This window comes from Camellia sinensis, chromosome 6 (assembly GCF_055761805.1).
Source record: "Camellia sinensis isolate YWXY chromosome 6, ASM5576180v1, whole genome shotgun sequence".
Lineage (NCBI taxonomy): Eukaryota > Viridiplantae > Streptophyta > Magnoliopsida > Ericales > Theaceae > Camellia > Camellia sinensis.
Window position 1 is genome coordinate 173,002,546 of NC_138966.1, and position 22,243 is coordinate 173,024,788.

General features: G+C 35.5%; 1 protein-coding gene across 5 annotated transcripts; it reads right to left on the reverse strand.

The window, feature by feature from the left end:
• Positions 1 to 8,752: 8,752 nt before the first annotated feature.
• Positions 8,753 to 21,632, reverse strand: LOC114262528 (putative triglyceride lipase). Of its 5 annotated transcripts, none has more exons than XR_014333538.1 (19): positions 21,193 to 21,632; positions 20,582 to 20,640; positions 19,341 to 19,422; positions 19,091 to 19,158; positions 17,420 to 17,489; positions 17,213 to 17,294; positions 16,684 to 16,748; positions 14,571 to 15,611; positions 14,344 to 14,406; positions 14,216 to 14,262; positions 13,371 to 13,416; positions 13,190 to 13,269; positions 12,166 to 12,279; positions 11,875 to 11,956; positions 11,414 to 11,539; positions 10,949 to 11,029; positions 9,453 to 9,583; positions 9,201 to 9,326; positions 8,753 to 9,109 (listed from the first exon to the last, which is right to left on the reverse strand). XR_014333538.1 is itself a non-coding variant. In XM_028202898.2 (18 exons), the coding sequence occupies exons 1-18, from the start codon at positions 21,508 to 21,510 to the stop codon at positions 9,062 to 9,064; spliced, it is 2,598 nt and encodes an 865-aa protein (XP_028058699.2). In that variant the 5' UTR covers positions 21,511 to 21,632; the 3' UTR covers positions 8,753 to 9,061. The 5 variants fall into 5 exon arrangements, 3 of the variants coding, with proteins under 3 accessions (XP_028058699.2, XP_082731463.1, XP_082731464.1); XR_014333539.1 differs by having other exon boundaries at positions 9,453 to 9,609; XM_028202898.2 differs by lacking the exon at positions 9,453 to 9,583.
• Positions 21,633 to 22,243: the final 611 nt, after the last annotated feature.

Consider the following 22,243-nt stretch of genomic DNA (forward strand, 5'->3'; position numbering starts at 1 on the left):
TAGGAAAGATTAGCAAAATATCTCTCTATAATTTTGTATAATAAGTGAGATTCAAGATTTTTTTTTTTATTAGCTAAGGTCTTTTAACATTTTTACAGAGAAAATTTGCCATATAAAAATTTTGTCCAACTCAGAGAAATTTCACCCGACTCAGAGAAATTTTGAAATTTATCTGATATGATCACAAAGAAATTTTGTAATTTCTCTGGTTGGGGCGAAATTTTTCTAAGTCAGGAAAAATTTCTTTGAATCGAATTTTTTCTATAGAAATATTAAAGGATCTTAACTACTATAAAAATATTATTTGTCATTTGTCTTATAAAATCTTAATATCAAGGGCATTAAAAAAAGAAAAATGTTTCAAACCCCCTTTCCCTCCCACCCCCTTTCCCTCCCACCCCTTTTGACCTCCTTTCCCTCCCATTGGCCAGTTTTTTTTTTTTTTTTTTCTCCTCCTCCTCCTCCAACCACCACCCGCCACGTGTGTGTGGAGTGGTGATTGGAGGGGGTCTCTATCAATGCTGTTAAAAAAATCTTTCTCCAAAAATTATATACATCATATCAAAAGATAAAAATTCAACTCCCTCAAAATTATGAAGGTGCCTTTGCTTCTATATATCTATATCGCACACGTACAAGTATTGTTGTTTATAAAAAATCAAAACATGAGTAGTATTGATGGATTTCACTTTCTGCTGCTTCTTTTTTTTCTTCTTCTTTTCACATGAATTCTTTTTATTTTCAAAAACATGGAGTTTCCATAATTAGTAGATTCCTAGCTCTTGGTCAATCAAGAACTTAGGGAATAAGTCTTAAAATAATGTTGGGACAGAATCAAAATAGTATTTTGTTGGGCTCTCTATTCATGATTAGAAGAGGGCCCATAAGATTGTCTAAGGTATATTTCATCTTTGAGCAATCTTTATTTCTTTTAATCATTTTAGTTATATAGGCACACTCATTGCATCCACAACTTCCAAAAGTTTGACGAGAGACATAGAGAAGAGAGAGAGTTAGCGACCTAGTTTTTTTGTTTTTTTTTTTCAATAATGAGAAAATTATTTATAGGGAATTTTTTTGATAAATTCACTTTTTAAGAGTTTTATTCCATTCAACTCATATTCGTTTTTACTATTCTATTAGGTCCTATTTGAGATAAAAAGACCAAAATAGCCTTTTCATCTACTTATGTTCCATTTAGTTTATATTATTTTCTTATGTTTCAATAAGTCCTATGGGTGACATAATTACCAAAATACCCCTAATGTGAATGTTCACACCGTCAATGTGAATGTTCATATCGTCAATGTGTAAGGGCCCAGCCCATGTCGATCCTCGTGGGTGCCTAGAAAAATTCGAGTCGAGTCGAGTCGGGACGGGCCCGACCCATTGACAATATGAATATTCACATTGACATGTCAACATTCACATTAATAGGAGTGTAAAATTGGCCTGCGTCCCGTGACGGCGCGAAACCAGCCCGCGGCCCATGGACGGCCCGGCCCAGTCCGTTGACAATGTGAATATTCACATTGACATGTTAACATTCACATTGATAGGAGTGTAAAATTAGCCCGCACCTCGTGCCTGCCCGAAACCCGCCCACGGCCCACGGGCGGCCCGGGACGGGCCAGGCCCGGCCTGTTGACAATGTGAATATTTACATTGAAATGTTAGCATTCACATTGATAAGAGTATAAAATTGGCCAGCGGCCTAGGGCAGGCCCGGCCCGGCTCGTTGACAATGTGAATATTCACATTGACATGTTAACATTCACATTGATATGAGTGTAAAATTAACCCATATTTCGTGACTGCCCGAAACCCGCCCACGGCCCGGGGCGGGCCTGGCCTTTTTTTTTTAATTCTTTTTAATTTTTTTTACCAAAATTTTATTATTTTTCACAAAAAAAGACACTAGGCCTCGGCGCGGGCCGGGCCTCGGACTGAGCCTTGAATGGGCCTTAACAGGGTCGATGGGCCAGGCTGGGCTTTCAAGTGATGGCCCAGGCCCTAGCCTAGGGTCTCGGACTAGGCTTGAGCCTAGGCTCAAATGAGTCTTTCCCGGGCCGAGTCGGGCCGGCCCACGGGCCAAAAAATTAGGCCCAGGCCTTAGCCCTGGCACAAGGGTATTCGGGCTTTGGACGGGCCGATGGATCGAGCCTCGGGTCGGGCCGGTGGGCCTGGGCCTAGCCTCAAGCTTAGATCGGGCTTGGGCGGGCCTGGCTATTTTTTTTAATTCTTTTTAATTTTTTCTACCAAAATTTTATTATTTTTCACAAAAAAATACATTGCGCCTCGGGCGGGCTGGGCCTCAGACCAAGCCTTGAATGGGCCTTAAGCGGGCCGATGGGCCGAGCTTCAAAGTGATGACCGAGGTGCTAACCTAGGGTCTCGGACATGCTCGGGCCCGGACCGAAACAAGCCTGCCCCGGGCCGTGGGCGAGCTTCGAGCAGCCCACGGGCCGCGGGCCAATTCTACATTCCTATCAATGTGCATTTTAACATGCCAATATGAATATTCACATTGTCAACGGGCCGGGCCGGGCCTACCCCGGGCCGCGAGCAAACTTCAGGCAGCGGGCAAATTTTACACTCCTATCAATGTTAATGTTAACATGTCAATGTGAATATTCATATTGTTACGGGTCGGGCCAAGCCCGCCTCAGGCTGCGGTCAGGCTTCGAGCCGCCCACAGGCTGCGAGTCAATTTTACACTCTTATCAATGTGAATGTTAGCATGCCAATATGAATATTCACATTGTCAACGGGCCGGGTCGGGCCCGCCCTAGGCCGCTGGCCAATGTTAAACTCTTATCAATGTGAATGTTAACATGTCAATGTAAATATTCACATTGACAACAGGCCGGGCCGGGCCCGCCCTGAGCCGCCCATGGGCCGTGGGCGAGTTTCGGGCAGCAACGAGGCGCGGGCTAATTTTACACTCCTATTAATGTGAATGTTAACATGTCAATGTGAATATTCACATTGACAACGAGCCGGGCCGGGCCCGCCCCGGGAGGCGGGTGAGCTTTTGGCCGCCCATGGGTTGCGGGCCAATTTTATACTCTTATCAATGTGAATGTTAACATGTCAATGTGAATATTCGCATTGTTAACAGGCCGGGCCGGCCCCGCCCCGGGCCGCCCTTGGACCGTAGGCGGGTTTCGGGCAGCCACGAGGCGCGGGCTAATTTTACATTCCTATCAATGTGAATGTTAACATGTCAATGTGAATATTCACATTGTTAACGGGCCGGGTAGGGCCCGCCCTGGGCCGCTGACCAATTTTATACTCTTATCAATGTTTATGTTAACATGTCAATGTGAATATTCACATTGTCAACTTGCCAAGTCGGGCCCGCCCTGGGCCGCTGGCCAATTTTATACTCTTATCAATGTAAATGTTAACATGTCAATGTGAATATTCACATTGTCAACAGGCCAGGCCGGGCTTGTCCTGGGCTGCCCATAGGCCGTGGGCGGGTTTCGGGCAGCCACGAGGCGCGGGCCAATTTTACACTCCTATCAATGTGAATGTTAACATGTCAATGTGAATATTCGCATTGTCAACGGGCCGGGCCGGGCCCGCCCCAGGCAGCATGCGGGCTTTTGGCCACCATGGATTGCGGGCCAATTTTATACTCTTATCAATATGAATGTTAACATGTCAATGTGAATATTCATATTGTCAACGGGCCGGACCGGACCCGCCCCGGGCCGCCCATGGGTCGCGAGCTGGTTTCGCGCCACCACGGGACGCGGGCCAATTTTATACTTCTATTGATGTGAATGTTAACATGTCAATGTGAATATTCACATTGTCAACGAGCCGGGCCCGTCCCGGCTCGCGGGCGGGTATTGGGCCGCTCACGGGCCAATTTTACATTCCTACTAATGTGAATTTTAAAATATAAATGTTCACATCATAAAATTGCTAATCGTTCAAAAAATATTTATAAGGGTACAAAATTAAATATAAGGGCATAAGTGTCCAAGAAAATAGTGTAAACCAAGAAAAAGGACTTTATGGAATAAAACTATACATATATGAGACTAAATGGGTTAAAAAATTCTTTCATAGACTTCTTAGATTAAAACACTTCTAAATGAGATTTATTAATAATTTACCCTTATTTATAAAAATCAAGAGAAAAGCGTTGAATACATGCCACTCACAAATTCAACACTAATAATAACAACATGAATTCAAGTAAAAATTTCATAATGGAGAAAAAACAAACGTCTTAAGAAAGTGTTTCATAGTTGAAAAGAAATAAACGATTTTTACCTTCATTAATGATTGACCCATTGACATCTCAATGTGTAAGAATGACCAACCGAACTAGTCTAATTGAATTAGGGCTTTTAGTCTAGTGTGGTTATCACCACTTTGTGATATGAGATTGCAAGTTCAATTGTTTTAGGAAAAAATATATTTATTTATCCTCCATTATGGGTTATTTTTGAACTATTGACTTTTTAACTATTATCGGATTTTAATTGTCCAATTTGATGTAATATTTCTTATATGGAAAATTAATCTCCTACTTATCAAAAAAAGAAAAAACACTTAGCCTAGCTAATCTCTAATTTTTATTGTTGTTGGGAGGAATATAAGATATTTCTTCAATTTGAAAGAGAGATCACATGGAAACATGAAAAATAAAAAATAAATTTAAAAAAAGAACCCACTCTCCACAAGATTATGTGGCATTATTTGCGCTAACGAATTCAATAACAACTTTAGAAAAATGTTTTCTCTTCACATACCTTGTGATTTACCATTTGACTTTGTTGATCTACTAAATCCTCCATTAATTCTCAATAAATAATTCAAAAAATTCCAAATAATAATGTATTTAGTATGGTTTCAAAATGGGTCAGTTTGTTTACATGTTACAAACAATTCTTTTTTGGGGTAGTCAATGATACAATCATGTAACCATATTATTGTGAAGAGGGATGTTTGTGTGAAGTGCATTGGCTCATCATATTAAATTTTTATTTTATCGAACTCCATGTGTTTTGATAACATCCTTTGAGGATAAAAAACAAGTGGTTTAACCTTGGAAATGGTTTACATACATGCATTTGTATTTGGTGGATTAATTTCCTTTTTTTACTCTTTGGGGAAGGTTAATATGTTTGGATTAAAGAGGTGAAAAGTGAAAGAGAGGGGATAAAAAAAAAAAAAACTTTTTCTGCATTTGTTTAACATGAGAGTCATGGAAAGTAAAGAATAAAAAAATAAAAATAAAAATTAATTAATTTCATCTACAACCCATTTCAACACAAAGTAACTTTCAATTTTTCACAAAAAAATACTGATTCTTTTCTCGTGAAAGTAATTAGTTATTCATTTCTCATTTTTCTTACAAAATTCTCACAAAAAAATTCTTTCACTTCACTTTCTATAAATTTCACTTTTCAATATATTTTTCACTCTAATAAAATAGATTCAAAGTTTTGTTCAAAATTGTAGAATATCTAAACATGATTAGTGAGACATAAGAACAAAAAAGAACAGTAAATACGAATTGTAAATTACATGTATACACAAGAATACTAGATATATGTGATTCACTTTAAAATTAGGATTACATCCATAATTAATGTGGTTTCTCTATAGCCATCCACCAAGTATGTATAATATATATATATATAATTGAGGCAATGTGCTACAAATACAAAAATAAAAAATACATTTACTCTGCAATCGAGTGGCTAGTATTTTACTTAGATCACACTTCCCAATAAGTTTTACTTACATTTTCTTAATGTGTGTTCTGTAAAGTTTCTAAGCTAATTCTCAATACAATTGAAATTTTTTTAAAAAATATATTGAAACCATATTTTCAGTCAACAATTGGCCATGAACTACCTCGATCAATTGCATGTGTGCTAACCAAAAATCAAATCAAATACAAACGGTTTGAAAGAATTTCAACTGCAAGAGATGGAACAAAGAATCTAACCACTGAGAGAAACAAGAAAGTGATGATTATTAGGAAGTTGAAATCATTGAACATGACTCAAAATTCATTCCCACATTTATATTTGAATTTAAGTATACACTTCTTCCAATAACAAGATTCAATTAATGAAGTCGGTGGCCAATGTTTGAATGAATGAATGCAGACCATTTCTATTATTCATCCAAATACCATGGTAGGGAATTGCACCTGACATGGCCAAAGGAAGGGGACAGAGAGAGAAGAGAGCATGTGTTGACTCATGTACAAATTTACCAACTTTGAGTACATTTCACATTGTTTAAACTTGAAAGTGCATGGCAATAAATATATATAATAAATAATTAGGTCAGAGTAAATATATTGCATTTTGAAATTTACCTTAATTAACCTATTAGTTGTCTTGAATCAATGTATTGCATTTGAATTACTTAGGTTGTGAGATCTCTACCTAAATTTAATTCGGATTTGACAATTTTAACTTATAAACCCTAATTAAATTTGAAATTATAAGTCTTAAAGTTTTGAAAAAGTTGTTCAGTTCGGGCCGCCTAAATTACACCTCTATATCCAGATTTGAGTCTCATTGTTACACAATATAGCTATTATTTTCTTTATTTCCCATCTACTGATTATAAAAAAATTAAAATAAATAAAAGCTAAGTGTAGCTCAAACTCAGTCCTCAAATGTCATTAATGGTACAATTTAGATTCTATACCCATGTGTGCCAATGTATATATATCAATTATCAAACATGAATGTACTATCTTTGATATATTGTAAAATGCAACTAACTTAATAACTGAAATAACTGAAATTATATACTAATGGAATACAAAATGATGGGTCAATGTTTTAGCAAATGAGAGAGAAGTGGGTTTGACAAACATGTGGTCACATGACATTGGAAGAGTTTGTTGAGACTGTTGCTGAAGAATGGCCATTGACCAGCCTCCCTATTATCAGAAATCCCAAGTAGGACCTGGGGATCACAGCAGTAATTTCCTGCGAGTTTGTGAAGACTTTTTCTGAGTCTTTTTCAATGATTTAAACCGTTCATATTGTAAGGTTTGTTAAATAGATTATCCATACAAAAAATTAAGTTAATCAAAAATTCGTAATCCTATGATCAGATTTAAATTGTTTTACAAAAATTTTCAAGATAATGTCAACCGTTTATTTTTTTGAAAACAAATGTGCTTGTTATAAAGCTATAGATTTCCAATCAATTTGATTTTTTGCATAGATGATCTATGCAACAAACCCTACAATATGAACGGTTCAGATTATCATAAAAAATTCGGAAAAAGCTTCCACGGGCTCACAGCAGCATACCCAGATCCCATTTTACTTGCTCTGCAGTTGCGGCATGTGCAGCGCCTTTAAATGATATATTCTTGTCAATTTAATTTTATTGGATAAATTATGCACGGGATTCTGTGTCTCCAAATTTTATTGTTCTCTTTTTTAGTACACTTCTAACCATTGAATCATACTTCAGTTTTTGAGATTTTATGTTTCTTGAGATTCTTACATAATCTAATCAGATAAATATGTATTGAGACAGAAAAACAAATAAAGAAAAAATCTCTTGGTGGAGGCCAAGAAAAGGCATTTGGTAGTTCTGAAATGGTGTCCTGTGGTGTAGTTTTTCAAAATGGTAATCACATTTTGACAATGGTACTTTGATAAGAAATTGATATGCAATTATAATGATTTGGACAGTTAAAGGAGATTGCAGATATCAAAGTTCTTTAACAGAAAAATTAATCTTTTTGATAGGCTAATGAACAAACAATGAATTTTTTTTGGACATATTTATCCATTTTCAGCTGCAGTATGATATGGTTCAGCATTCATTGCCATTAGTCCTGCCTAACTAACCAACATCCTACAGGATTTCTTTTTAAACTTGTCAATTTTGTTCAAGAATAAGAACATAACCATCCTACTACTATTGTTTTTCCATGAAAAGTAACCATCATCCTATAAATTCCAAGTGATTTTGTTTTCTATTTTATTTGTACAGGCTAGTAGCACAGAGAATTTTATTACCAAAGCATTTTTACTATTCAAACTATATATTTACCTTTGTACAATTACTAAGAAAGATTTTACTAGCAAAGCTATTTCATACGTTCATTAATTGAGTAATATTTTTCGAAAAAAAAAACTACATAAAATCATATGGCTGATGTTGGTCTTGTTACTTTAAAACATAAAGTCATCAACAAGACAGAATTTCAAAAATGTCAATGCACATCATTTTGGTGAAAAACTCCGTATAAAATTTCTGTAAAAGTAAAATTTTACTTAGTTATCCAAGATGGCTAGGTCTTAGAAATAGTCAAGTCAATATATTGTGTTGAGGATCAAAAAAACAAAAATAATAACAGTAACAATGATTGTGTTGGGGATGATCAGCTATTTAGGATTATGGGCTGTTTGGGAAGAAGGTTTTTTGGTTTTTTTTTTTTTGTTGTTTTTTACTAAAAGACAAATTGATTGCAAAACCAAAAAAAACAAATACAAACAAAATATCACATCAAACCCCATAATCATTTCACTTTTTCTTTCACAAACATCACATCCAACCACAAAAAAAACCCAACTATCTTCCCAAACACAAAAAATTTCTTCTCCAATAATATCCTACAACTAAAAAAACCTACAAAAAAACCCACTTCCCAAACACCCACTATATTATAAGTTGGCCCCAATACAGAGCAGCTACAAGACAACAATAACAGAAACAAGAACAAAAAAAGTATAGAACAGATCATGACAATCGTGTAAGTTCATGCAATTATGAACGTTAATTTTACAATCACAAACTGTACATAATTTTGCAATTCGAAAAATTAATGGGACTGAAACATTTTTTAGCCTATGAAAGCTGTATTGAAGCATATGTAGTGAGAACCTCAGGCGGTGGGACATTAAATTTGAGGAAATGGAACTCTTTAGGAACTATTGTCTATTGTGGTCATATCACAAGTTTACAAAAAAAAGAATATTTTCAGTATTTATAGAAGAAAAATAAAATTTAACCTTGGCTGTGCTGTCATAGTCATAGGCTACCTTCTTCATTTTGTTGGTGCCCTTGCGACAATTTGATAATTTGATCTCACATACTGAAAAAGGAAAAAGACATTCCAAAGGTACACAATTAGATGACGCATTTGTCTACTTATGTGGCATACAAAAATTATGTACAGCGAGTACCTCAAGCAGTGAAATGTAATAAAAATCCTCCATATGCTGCATAAGGCCACTCCCATCTCGGATTGAAAGAAAAATGTTTATCTCTGTATTTAATATTTTTTCGATGAGTTCTTTCTCACCTTTCATCTGTAAAGCATGTCCACCAAAAACAAGTTCAGCAATTAGAATAGTGACATTTATACGTGCATAATTAGAAAAAAGAATGTCATTAGAGCGGAAGAAAAACGCGCGACTGATAGAGTGGATCTTGACCAAGCGACATGGGGAAAATGTTTGGATATCACTTTTGAAGGTACAACAGTACAAAATGTTGTTAGCTTTGGCTGGTGGACATCAAAGGCACAGTGTCTCTTCAAGGAAACAAATATCATTGCTATATGATGCTGCACCAACAATCACTGATATGAACCTGGTAAGCTTATTTAAAGAAACATCAGACAACTATGGCCAAATTTTTAGTCCCAAAAATTTACCAAAAGGATGTATTTCATTTTGCATTTGTATATTTTCCATTTTATTCCTTTTTTTAGGTACACATTTTTAGTTCTTTTTTTATTTTATTTTTTTATTTTTGGTACACATTTTAGTTCTTTTATGCTGAACTCATTCACAATGCCTTTCAGTAATCAATCAAATTATATTCATGCATTAGTTAAGCTGAATTCCACCTATTCTATTTTACTATGAGGCACATATAGATATTGTATATATCGCTAGAGCATAGTTGTCAAATCGAGATTCGTATCGTGAATCGAAATGATCTCGTACTGAATCGCGTATCGTGAATCATAAAGATTCGGTCATTTTTTCTAAATTACTTAAAAATATATATCTACACATTTAGATGTTAAATATATCTTATGAATATAAAATATTTAGACTTAAATCTATGAAAATGTTATTTTAAATGATAATCACGCAGTTTAATAGGTAAGAAGTTAACAAAGATTCCTATGTAAGATCACCATCTTACCTTTTTTTCTTTTTTAGATATTGCTTATCAACCATTCTTAATAAAGATAATAACCAAATAGACAAATTATCAATTTCTAAAGTAACAATAATTAACAACGATATTGATATTTAGACAATAAGTACACATACTTTTCTAAGTAACAATGAGCAAATAATAAAACAGAATTATTTGGAATCTTTTATTTTAAACCTAAAACATTTTAAAAGGTATAACTGATCTCACACATGTTATTTTCAATTTAATAAAGTAGTAATAAATAATTCATAGTGTAACTTTAATTTTAAACATATTTAGAAGATATATTATGATTTTTTAAAGGAAAAAAAATGAGAAGAAATGTTACAAATATGTTGGGTCTGACTGAATCTGATTGAATCCTATTAAAAACTCCATAATTACTAAAATAACAACAAATCATGTATATACGTTAGTTTTTTGGGTACTAAATGCTCCTAGAAGTTGTATTATGTAATTTTCACCAAAAAGATTGACAAAAAAAGAATCGAAAATATGTCGAACACAATAATTTTAAAAATTGCATGAATCGAAAAAAGTGAATCGAATCGTGAATCGATTATCGATTGTGAATCATGCAATTCACTAGAGATTCACTTCTAAAATAGATTCACCCATAAAGTCGTATCGATTTTACAAAAATTGCGAATCGAATCGCGAATCGAATCGCGAATCGTAAGATTCTGATAACAGAGCGCTAGAGATATAAATAAAAAATTTAAAAAATAAAAAAGAGAGTAAAGGATATGGAACATACAAATTCACTGACAAGAACATCAGGTGTAGACTCCCCAAGAACATCACCTTGGTAGCCATCTCCCAAAAGCTCCATATTTTCCTGAAATAGTTTGTATTCAGCACATAAGAAGCTCTGTCCCTCCATCCAAATTTGAACCAAATATACGCAATCGTCTAACAATCAACTAATCAAACACAATTTGCTCTCTTTATGATAGGATATTGGATTCAACTGTTTGGACCAACAAATAATTTTTTTAAAAAGTAATAATTCATTAGATGGTCTCTAAACCCTATGAGCCTCCTATTAGATCGGACACTGTATCCGTAACAAACTCTGAACCCTTCCACTTACTGTGCATGTTCAATAGAAGTTTAATATGGAGTGGCATGCATTATGAATTTCCTTCAATCTATATCATAGGAAAGACAGGAGACGAAAAGGAAATAAATAAAGATATGAATTCCATAACCAACAACCCACCATGGCAATTTTTAAATCTCCAGTAGCTAGATAAACAGGTTGAGCTACATGACAATAACCCATCAAGCGTGGAACCGTAGGTATAATGTCTCTATGATTTACAACTCTCCAGCTATCTTTGACTTTCTGCAATGTAAGCAGCAAGGATTACGTAAAACTACAAGATGGCTAGAAATTATAAAAGAATTTATATAATAATCAGATACTAATATTTAATGATACATTGTTCAAATATTTTTTCTTGTGAAAGAGGAATTAATAAGTTGAGCATTCTCAAGGAGGCTTCAGCAGCATTAGTTTTCTGTTATGAAATGCCTTCAATAGAAAGAAAATGAACCATAGGGAAGAAAGGGAGGATCCTTGCCTAATACTTCATCAAGTTTTAAGCGTCTAGTTGATACATATAAACGATAATAAGCGGTTAGTTGACATCTTAAAAACCATAATTAGAAAATAAATACCTCGTTGTAAACTTCTGCAAATTTTTTGTTTCCCACTCTGGGAGATCCGAAGTTATACATGGTCACAGAAACTGCCCCACGCCTAAAACACACAAAGAAGTTTAAAAATAAGTTAATATATGAACTTTTTATACCAGTCCTAAAAGTAAAAGAAGTATAAAACATATATTCTTCTTTGTTTTATGGGTCGCACACTGTAGTTCTCAAAAATTTCTAAAAATATAATGAGTGCCATTACATGAAAAAGGTTTATTTAGGTAAGTTATGTTAACAAATGGAGAAAGAACTCACTTGGCTAATTGGCTTGATGAAAGTTCAAGGGCTAGGAGGGTTGCTAATGCACCACCTAAACTATGACCCGTGATGTAAATATGCCATTTGTGTTGTGGCTCGGCACCATTATCTCTGCATAAAACACATCCAGCTTTTGCTTGGTAAAGGATATATTTCACATTTGACAGCTTGAAAAAGATATATGATGAATTCTGTACCATATATAGATGAAATTAATTATTTCCATAGTTAAATTGCACTAAAATAGTATTTAAATATCATAGAGCAAAATAGTCAAGCAATGGTTATCACACAATGTTTACTGCCCATGCAAAGGGTTTTCTAAGATAGAAACAACCGATGAGAGGCTATCTATTTAAGTCAAGAACAAAATCAAGTGTTCAACGCAGCCTAAAAGATATCTTTAGGTCTTAGCTGTAACAAGAAGAAAACTCAGACAAATATAGAAACCATGGCATGAAATTACATAAGTTTTATTGTATCCTCTACACTCACAAGTCTCCAAATCATCATCCTTCAATTAACCAATTAAAACTACGTAGTGTAAGAGTGCACGACATTACCTGGAAAATACTACTTGATGATTCACCTTAATCTCATTTCAATTAATTACATGAGCAGAATAGCTGTGGTGGTAGAAGATTTTTTTTCTTTTTCTTTTTTGTTTCTTTACAGAAAACAACCAAATGTGTGTTGTGGTAAAATAAAGATTAATTTGAAAGAAACTGTTTCAAAAATTTTGTCAACAAAGGTGTGTTGGGCCTCAAAGAAGCTATAAGAGATGGTTGCATGAAACTAGCATACCTAAAAATGGCCCTTATGTCAAGTTCAATCATTTCACTTCAAGCATAGTATTAAATCATCAAGATGTAATCATTAGACTGCACGATGTGAACCACTAAAGCAATGTATCATTGCCAAAGGTTAAGAAAGATGCTCTACTTATTTCAACATTCAACATCAATTCATTGGCCTTAGAGTCAGGCAAAGTTAAATAGATTCTTACAGTAGCACAACTTACATGTACTCCACTGCCTGTTTAATGAGAGAGAGGATCCTTGTCCTGACTGAATCATACGCACTTAAAAAGCCACTATGAACCTGAATAATTATATTTTCAGTCAATAAATCACAAAATAAACCCACAGATCCCATTAGTATTATCAAAATTAAATTTTGGATCCACAAAATGTTGGACATACTTGAACTTCTTGCCTGAAATTGCCACCTATCCTCTCAGGATTCAGCCTGTAAAAATAGAAGAAAAGTCATAGCAAGGAAACGCAGTACGTAACTCATAAAGTCCTATCTCCAAAAGGGTGACCCAGTGCACAAGGCTCATGTTAAAGAGGGGGTCAGGGGAGGGCCAGATGTATGGAGCCTTGCCCCATTTCTGGAGTGGTTATTTTTTGTGACTCAGACCCGCGCCACTAGGACGCTAACAAGCCTTCATTGGGCAAACCGCCCTTTCATAAAGTCCTCTCTCAAAATTATGAAATTTTGCACCAAAAGGAATTGACTAGTGATAAAAAGAGAATGATAATGCATATTAGAGACTTATATTTATCAAAAAATTAATGCATATTAAAGACTTCAATTGTTCCTGGTTAGGTAGCAAATTATAATGAAAACCCTTCATCCAATATAGCATGAACACGAAATACATTTCTAATACATTGCAGACAAAAAATAATCACAATATAAGGCATTCGACAAAGAATAATCACAATATATAAAGCACTGCCGCATTTAACAAACTACGGGGTTACAGGAGAACTATATTTTTTGCTCATGAAGATATTGTGAAGTAAGTCTTTCTTTATCACTTGAGGTTGAAGCTAGTTTTCCAAGTGATTAAGCTCTTTTGCTCATAACATAATAAAGTGTCATAACATAAGTATGTTGCTGTAAGCAACAAGTAATCCAAATTATAAGTAGTAATTTTCCTGTTGCAATCCTTAACGGGAACAAAAAAAATAAAAAAATAAAAAATAAATAAAGAAAGAAAGAAAGCAAATACTATCTGAAGATAGAACTAAGATATTACCCTGAAGGAGCTAGCATTAAATCAGTTTGCAAATCCTTCCATCTAGTCTGAAAAAAACCAATAAGTCAATAATCAAAGCTAAGAGTTTACTCAACTCACTCATTAATGAGGAATATAAAATAACCTACTTGTTCTGTGCCCCTAAAAGCAACAACCAATCTTTTCCGCACTGAATCACGCCAAATTGCCACCTGCAGCCTTCGATATCTCAGTATAGAATACATAAAAATATGATTTTATTGATAAAACAATGATGTTTAATTAAATTAAAATGTCAAATTTAAGATGCCATTTGTACATTCATTTTGGAATGATAGAAAAAGGTTGGCTCCTAGCTCGTGAGAAATAACCTTACCTGTGTATCAGTGGATGGGTTATCTAAGAAACATATTTTCTCAAATTCTGATTTTATGAAACTTGAATGGCCCAAAGAAGTAGCAAGCATTGACCAAGCCTCCATGGCACTCTCTGCAGTTGAAAAGAGTTCCCTCATCTCCTCAGCTTTCCTTTCATCCAATTCCGATCCATCTGAGGGGCTTAAAGATTGAGAGACATCATCTACCATTTCGGTGGAGGCATCTTCTGCTCTTTCGCCCTTTCCAAAGAGACGTCCTTCTTTGTTTAATTGTGAAACTGTAGCATTTAGAACCATTAGTGCTCCCAGAATGGAATCGGTTTGCCGTAATAAATCTTGGGTAACCTTCTTAATATCTGTCACCGAATACTGAATATTGCCAAGAGTCAATGTTTCAGTTGTTGTTCCATCATTGTTAGCAGCTTCCTGACCTTCAGGAGTAGCAAGCCCATCTTCAATATAACCTGCTTCTGCAATCTTTCGTGACTGTAAGCCAATTCTGTTTAACAAGTCCAATCCATCCCACTTTATTTTCTCAGGAGGAGAGAGACCAAGTTTCTGAACAACATTTTGATTGATAAGATCAGAGAAATTCTTCCAAAAATGTTTATCGGACTGTGAGGCATCATCAACTTGTGTCACTGACGAAGAGGTTTGTCCATTCCCTGTATCACCATTATCCATGGTAGACTCCAGTAGATTGATGTCTTCCTCGTAGTTTGGTTCATTTGTAGAGCACTCTGGATTGGACTCCTCCTGTGGTGGCATATCTGACTCAACAACAGGATTGCTAGAATCCTCAATGTCTTCAGTGTCAGACCTACCAAGTTTTAAAACCCAATCCTTCTGCAGGTAAGCATTATTTAGCGACTTTATCTGTCCAAAGGCATATTGCACAAACTGGCGTGCTTGCACGGTCTCTGAGCCAGCAATCATTTTCAAAGCAGACTCAAAACCATTTCTCCGAAGAAATTCTGTAACAATGGGGATCCTCCACCACTTACTCTCAGCATCAATTTCGTCAAAACTCTTATACTTAACCTGAGACAATGTCATTAGGAAGAATAAGTTACTATGTTATGAAGAATGGTCCATTTCAGAAATTTTATTCTTCCAATACCTGAAACAATGCAGTGAATCAATCAAAGTAAGAAACATAAAAAAATCATCACCAACCCAAAAAGTTGTTGCAGTTGCAACAAGAATTTATGTCACAAAGAAGTCTTTGAATCATACAGAGAACTATTTTCCTTACTCATGAAAAGATTTCACCAATTGTAGTAATCCCTCTGCAAATATGAACTTTTTGTAATTTCTCCTTTTTCCCACTTCCCATCCAACAATATGTGAAACTGTCAAGATTCTGAACTCGAAATAATAATTTGAAATAGTAAGGTAAGAAGAAGGAAGGAGAAGAGAGAAAAGGGGATCAAATAGACACTGCTGTTCGTGAACCAAGTGACAGCAAATGTTGAGGTAATCAGCAAAGTCACAGAGAATGGTGAACTGACTTTATTGATGCCTTTTACAATATTATACAAGCTCATAGCCCCTTTAGAAGAAGTCAGCTTGTCAAGAAAGCACTTCAGCCAAAGAAGTTCAACGAAACACCTTGAACCATAATCAAAAAACAACTTCTGCAGTAATCCCTACAGTTGGTTATTCGTTAGATATGAATGTCAGAGGTTTTTTTCCGTGGTTTCAACCACAAAAATACCACCCTCTTCCCAGACCCCGCAAAGGTGGAAGCCTCGTCTAGGACTACCTATGTATGTCAGACGGTGCCCACTACCAGAGTACAAACCCTACATTGGAACTGCAATCAATCATGGAATCAAAACGGTTTGCATCAGTGAGAGTACATCAACTCATATGGCCAGTCAAATAATAAACAAAAATGGTCTTTCAATAGATTTCCAAATACCTAACTCTATGTTTCCAAGCTCAGAAGAGTGTAAAGATGTGGGCTTCTGGTTATTAAGAAGTATGTAGAACTCCAGGAAATGCAGGAATTCATCATCAAGTTACACAATATAAACAATATAAAAGGAACTGAAGCACACTTTTTGCCCCTGGAATTTCTTATTTCTGGTGCTTTATCAAGAAAACATACCTCTAGCTGTATCTTTCCACCACCTCCCATTCCTTCCAATTCAACCAGCACTTCATGCAAATCTCCTAGCAAAACAGGTTTGATATTTGATCATTGTAAGACAAAATTTGAATTCACTGCATTCAAAATCTTCATTGTGTTAGCAGGCACATTAGTTGGGGGAAATTGCAAACCCGTGAGAAGAAGTGGCAGTAATTGTAAAAACATGGAGCTTCAAGGGGGTCTGTGCTCTGGTAAAAGTGAAAACAATGATCTTAAGTCGCACCTCCGTGATTGTCCAATTGCTTTCACTTCTTTCCACTGATTTGCTATTCTCCCTATTAGTTATTACTATGTCTGGAAACCTTTTGTACCACAAATGTCTATTCAATTTCTATTAGCAACAGGCCGAAACGAAAATTTGATCCTTGGTCAAAACATCTTCCTCCATCAGGAGAGAAAAACAGAACCATTGTAATTGATTGGGATAACATAAATCCATCCCACTAAATCACTAATAAGGATGACATATGATTCACTGGATGCTCACCATCACAGAGGTATTCCAAACTAATGCTACCATTCCCCATACGTTTATGTGGAGTAACGAGATTTGCATCCCAAGCTGCAACCTGAAGGTTAATATCAACTATTATGGATTAAGTGTAAAGTTGAGTAGCAACTACACGAGTAGCATTACAACAACAAATATGATTATCTTCTTCCACTACAGAACATATGTTCTTGAAATTATGACCTGAAGATTTTTTGTTGCGGGTAGCTTGATATTTAAAGTGAACTCCTCGTTCCAGGTTGGTTCCTTTTTCCTGCACCACCATTCAATTTTCCATAAGAACTATCAAATTTTTAAGTTTCTAAAATTAGTGAGACGATCACACCATATAGGAAAAAACTAAATTAGCAATTGGATACATGAATTAAAAGCTATGACCAACTATACCCATAATTTTTTTTTGCATTCACTAATTTTAATATTCTCATGTGTATGTCACATCAAACATCACAAGACAACTAGATGTGAAGGTTGGCATTGGCAACACTAAATATTACTTGCCAAATTTTCTGGTTGTAAAGGTGATTGTGAACCTCTAGGAAGAAGAAGGGCACTTCCGTGGCTAAGAGTTTCCGGAAGCAAAGAAGAGAACCAACTTGGCTCGACTAAACAGAGTATCAGGGAAACTGCAGGGTTAGACATGATACTTCAGAGGGTGTATCATGGCATGATGTAAGTGCAAGGTATGATACCTCTCTTGAAGTATTAGGAGTTGGGTCAATGTCTCTCCCTCCAAGACCAGTCAAAGAGGGGCTGCTCCCAGGGAGCAAGTAAGGCAACCCTAACGAGCCCTTGGTCCTAGCCTAACCACAATCCTCCAGCAATCCCAAGTAGTGGGTACCTAAGCCATGCTCCTAGCCTAAAATGCCAAAGTGGTGGCAATAGAGATGAAAGAGGTGTGTTGAGTGGGATTGGCCAAGCTAAGAGCCAAACCATGATGATATCGAGTGGGATTGGCTAAGCAGTAATCCCAACCACTCCTCAAATGTCCTATGGAAATGAAGCGTGGGTGGGCTATGGCCTGGTGACAGCTCATCCTAGTTGAGCTGGAGGGTGCCAAGCCATGACACCGTCAAGTGGGCATGGCTAGGCAGGGGTGGCTCGGCTTGGCTGAGTAAGTCCCCTTGCTGCTTCGACCTGCAGCTAAGATGCAAAGCACATTAGTGGGCCAAGATACCATATTTGGTGGTTGATGTACCTCTACTATAGATAACCCCCATGAATTGCTGCGGCAACATGGAGGGTGAAGACCCTCTCATGAGAGATGATGCAGTGCCTATGGAGCCCTCCATGCAGCAGAGGTGATCCATATACCCACACTGGTCTTCCTTCAACACACTAATATGTGAAGTTTTTTTTTGGGGGGGCAAGATAACATGTGAAGGTTGCTACTGCTATAATATTCATTAATCTCTTTCATGAAACATTACGTAAGATCTCTAGTGATTTTAGATTGGAAAAGTAAGAGAAGAATTAGAAGCCAAACAACCATCGTCCCACTTTTAATTCATAATTGGTCCCGGCTCCCACTGTAATAAGTCCAATAAAAAGACATAGGGGGAAAGCTTGTCTTTAACATCTCTTTCCCCTTGAGGTAGGTGAATAAATGCCAACCTCATCGTTAAGCTTCTTTAGATTCTTACATTAATGAGCATTGCTATAATGACTTCTGCTGACTATCTCTTTTATACGAAAAGAATAATATGTTAATCCCGCTCTAGATATCTAATTCAAACAGCACCAAGCTCATACCGTCCACAAAGCAAGCAAGAAAAATATGCTGTGGATCACAAGAAATTTTCATTTAAAGTACTTGAACCAAGACATCAATGAGAATACCAGCCAGCAACTTACCCCCATTTAACCGTGCTTTTGACAACCTGACTATCCAGTTGGAAGACCACATAAGGATCACTTGTTCCCTGAAAGGACACAAAAGGTCAAAATAGCAGGCAAATAATTAAACTAAACTGAATGGTTTTGAGTCTTGATAAATGAAATAGAAATTTCTTTAAAACTTTTAATCTAGGCAATGAGGACAATAGAATTCTACAACTACCAATGGAACACAAATAGAAATTCAACTATAGGAAAGATAATCTACCCATGGATCCATGGCAGGCAAATTAAGACCTTTCTTCAGCTTTATGAACAACTGGCCATCATAGATCTCACTCAGAAATGACCTGTAGATGTGAAATCAGAAATGAAAACTGAAGTTTAAATGAAGATACATCCCAATCACATGGAAATATTTTCTTTTAGAATGCCTTGCTAATTTGTGTACATACAGTGACAAATACAAGTTTATAAACTCCTTGAGCTTTAAGAGTTCTCCAGGAAGATTCTTACACAACAAATGCTTCATATTAGGGCGTGATAGGGGTATTCTATTTCTAGAAAACCTGAAAATTACTAATTCAACTCACCTAAGGGAATGTGTAAAATCAACCAGTTTACTAATTAACTTTATTTTAGACATACTTGTTCATCAACTTACCACAAAGTTGGATCTGCAATCCAGTGGTTAGTGATCAGTCAGTACTTATCAGTATTCACACTACCCCAATATGTGTAATCAGCAAAAATAAACCCAATGTGTAATCAGCAATTCCAAGGAAGGTTGTATATTCCACAGAAAAATTGCTTTTGAGAAAATGAACTTGTTCAAGAATGACCCAATACATCAAGACTATGGGTTGCATGATTTCATGTGCATTAGAAGATATAAACCAAGTGATGGAATAATTCATTCATTTCTTGGAATTTAAATTTATAGCAGCAATTCCACAGTTTTTTAACTGATAAAAGGTGGATTAATTGCTTTAATATAAACTGAATGTGTAATCAGCAAAAACAACCCAATGTGCAAATTAGATGTACAACTTGTAGTAAAACAATGGCAACATATACATACTTTTGACCTTCAAACAGATCCTATATTTTAGTTGCCTTTCGCTCTCTCCGGTTATTATAGATGTCGACGCGGAGTTTGTTTTGGTGCTATTATTAACACTTGATACAGTCCACCCTCTGGAAGATTTGTGGGGCAACTGAATCTTAAGTAATACTGGGAACCATATCATGACTGTTGTCACTTAATGGCAATTTTACTAGGTGAATCAAATTTTGGTTATTTTACTAGGATATTTTATTCAAATTTGTGTACTTAATTTCAATCACTGGAAACAGAGTTTCAAACTGTTGCTGACATCTGCCATTTTTTAACAAAGAAGTACAGAAATGTAATATACAAAAAAAACTAATAACTATTGTTGCCAAAAAAATCATTTTTATCGAATTTATTATTCTGTAGAGGCATTACTCATGAAAATATCAACATACTGCGAAAGAAACACTGTCTTGCAATTCGCTGCATCGACCTCACGCTTTCCTATGATTTTCTGATCAGAATGAAACCAAATAAAAGTCAGAATAATACAAAATGGAATAGAACACTCGAATTCACTCTCCTCTTTGGCTGCCAAGAAAATGCAGGAAATTTGAAAAATCAAAATTGTGAAGTTAATAAGCTTTTACTTTATTCTGGATACAATAACAGAAACCAAGAGTCATACAATTTTGATTGCCGACAGAATGTTGAAAAGTAAAGAAGTTTTGCATCTGGGTCTTCGAATTTTCACAATTTTTTTTTTTTTTTTAAAAAAACACAGAATTTTCAACTAGAAATCCGCATATATAATGATGGAGTTGCAGGAATTTTCTAGAATTTCAGGCAAACAACAATTCTGTCCATCACAATTAACAAAAATATCGCAGCCACATCATTCTCTCACCCTAAATTTTAGTGGGGGAAAAAAAATTTCAAGTATCATGCTTGTAAAATATCTTCCAAATATACTCCTTTTCCTTTTCTTTTTCTTTCCTTCCATTTTCTAGGCAACCAAACAAACAGATAAAATCGGAAAAAATAAAAATCGAAGAAATTAATTTACTGGTGGGGTTGTGTAGGCTTCAAAAGCGAAACCCGCAAGAATGACGGCGAGATTGATGTCGAAAGGAGGCCTCTCGGTCTTCTCCTGAACCTGAATTGAAACATTCTCAACCTCCGAGTTCCTCTTGCAGAAGCAGCAGACAGAGCACAATCCATCTTTGCCTCCAAAACTTGAACTCAATACCCTAGTTTTCCCGGAAAATAAAAGATTCCGGGAAAGTGGAATCGAATTGGGGTTCGGAAGATAGGGAATTTTGGAGGCAGAGCTAGAACAGCGACAGAATTGAAGATAATTTGGGTGAGTTTGCAGAGAGGCCATGGATGAGAGTGAGTGAGAGAGTAGAGTGGCAGATTGCGTAAATATAGGGGGAAGATAAGGGAGTTTTATGAATGGTGGTTTGGTCTTATCGTATCGTGTGCGGACACGTAAGTGAAAGACGAAACTCCGAGAAAACCGTCGAACTGCCGAGTGTTTAACGGTCTGAAATTAGGGTTTTTTTTTGTTTTTTTTTTTAAGTAATGCTAGATATTCAAAAATTCTATTAAAATTTATACCAAATGTGTTATATGAGTGTGTGATTCACACAATGTGAGTTCTATGTGGTCCCATAATCCTGTGAGACATTTAATAGAATTTTTAATAAAATTTTTGAAATCTTTAACATTTTTATTTTTTATTTTTTTAATATTTGCATATTTTCACTACATTTGTTCTTTTTGTTTTTGGGGTTTTTTTTCTTTTTATTTCGGGTGGATTATACTAATAGTCCCTATAGTTTGAGATTTGTTTCATTTTGGTTCCTGATTTTTCAATTGTGACATATTTGCCCTTGAATTTTGAATCTTATTTCAAGTAAGGACAATTGAAGATATCATTAGATTTTTCAAGGGTAAAATAGTCAATTTGATAAAATATAAATCAATTTGACAAAAATAAATGTCAAACAAATATTTTTGAATTTTTAAAAATTATTACTACCAATTAAAAATAAAATTATGTAAAATTGATAAATCTTTTAGACATTTATTTATTTTTTTTACCAAATTAATTT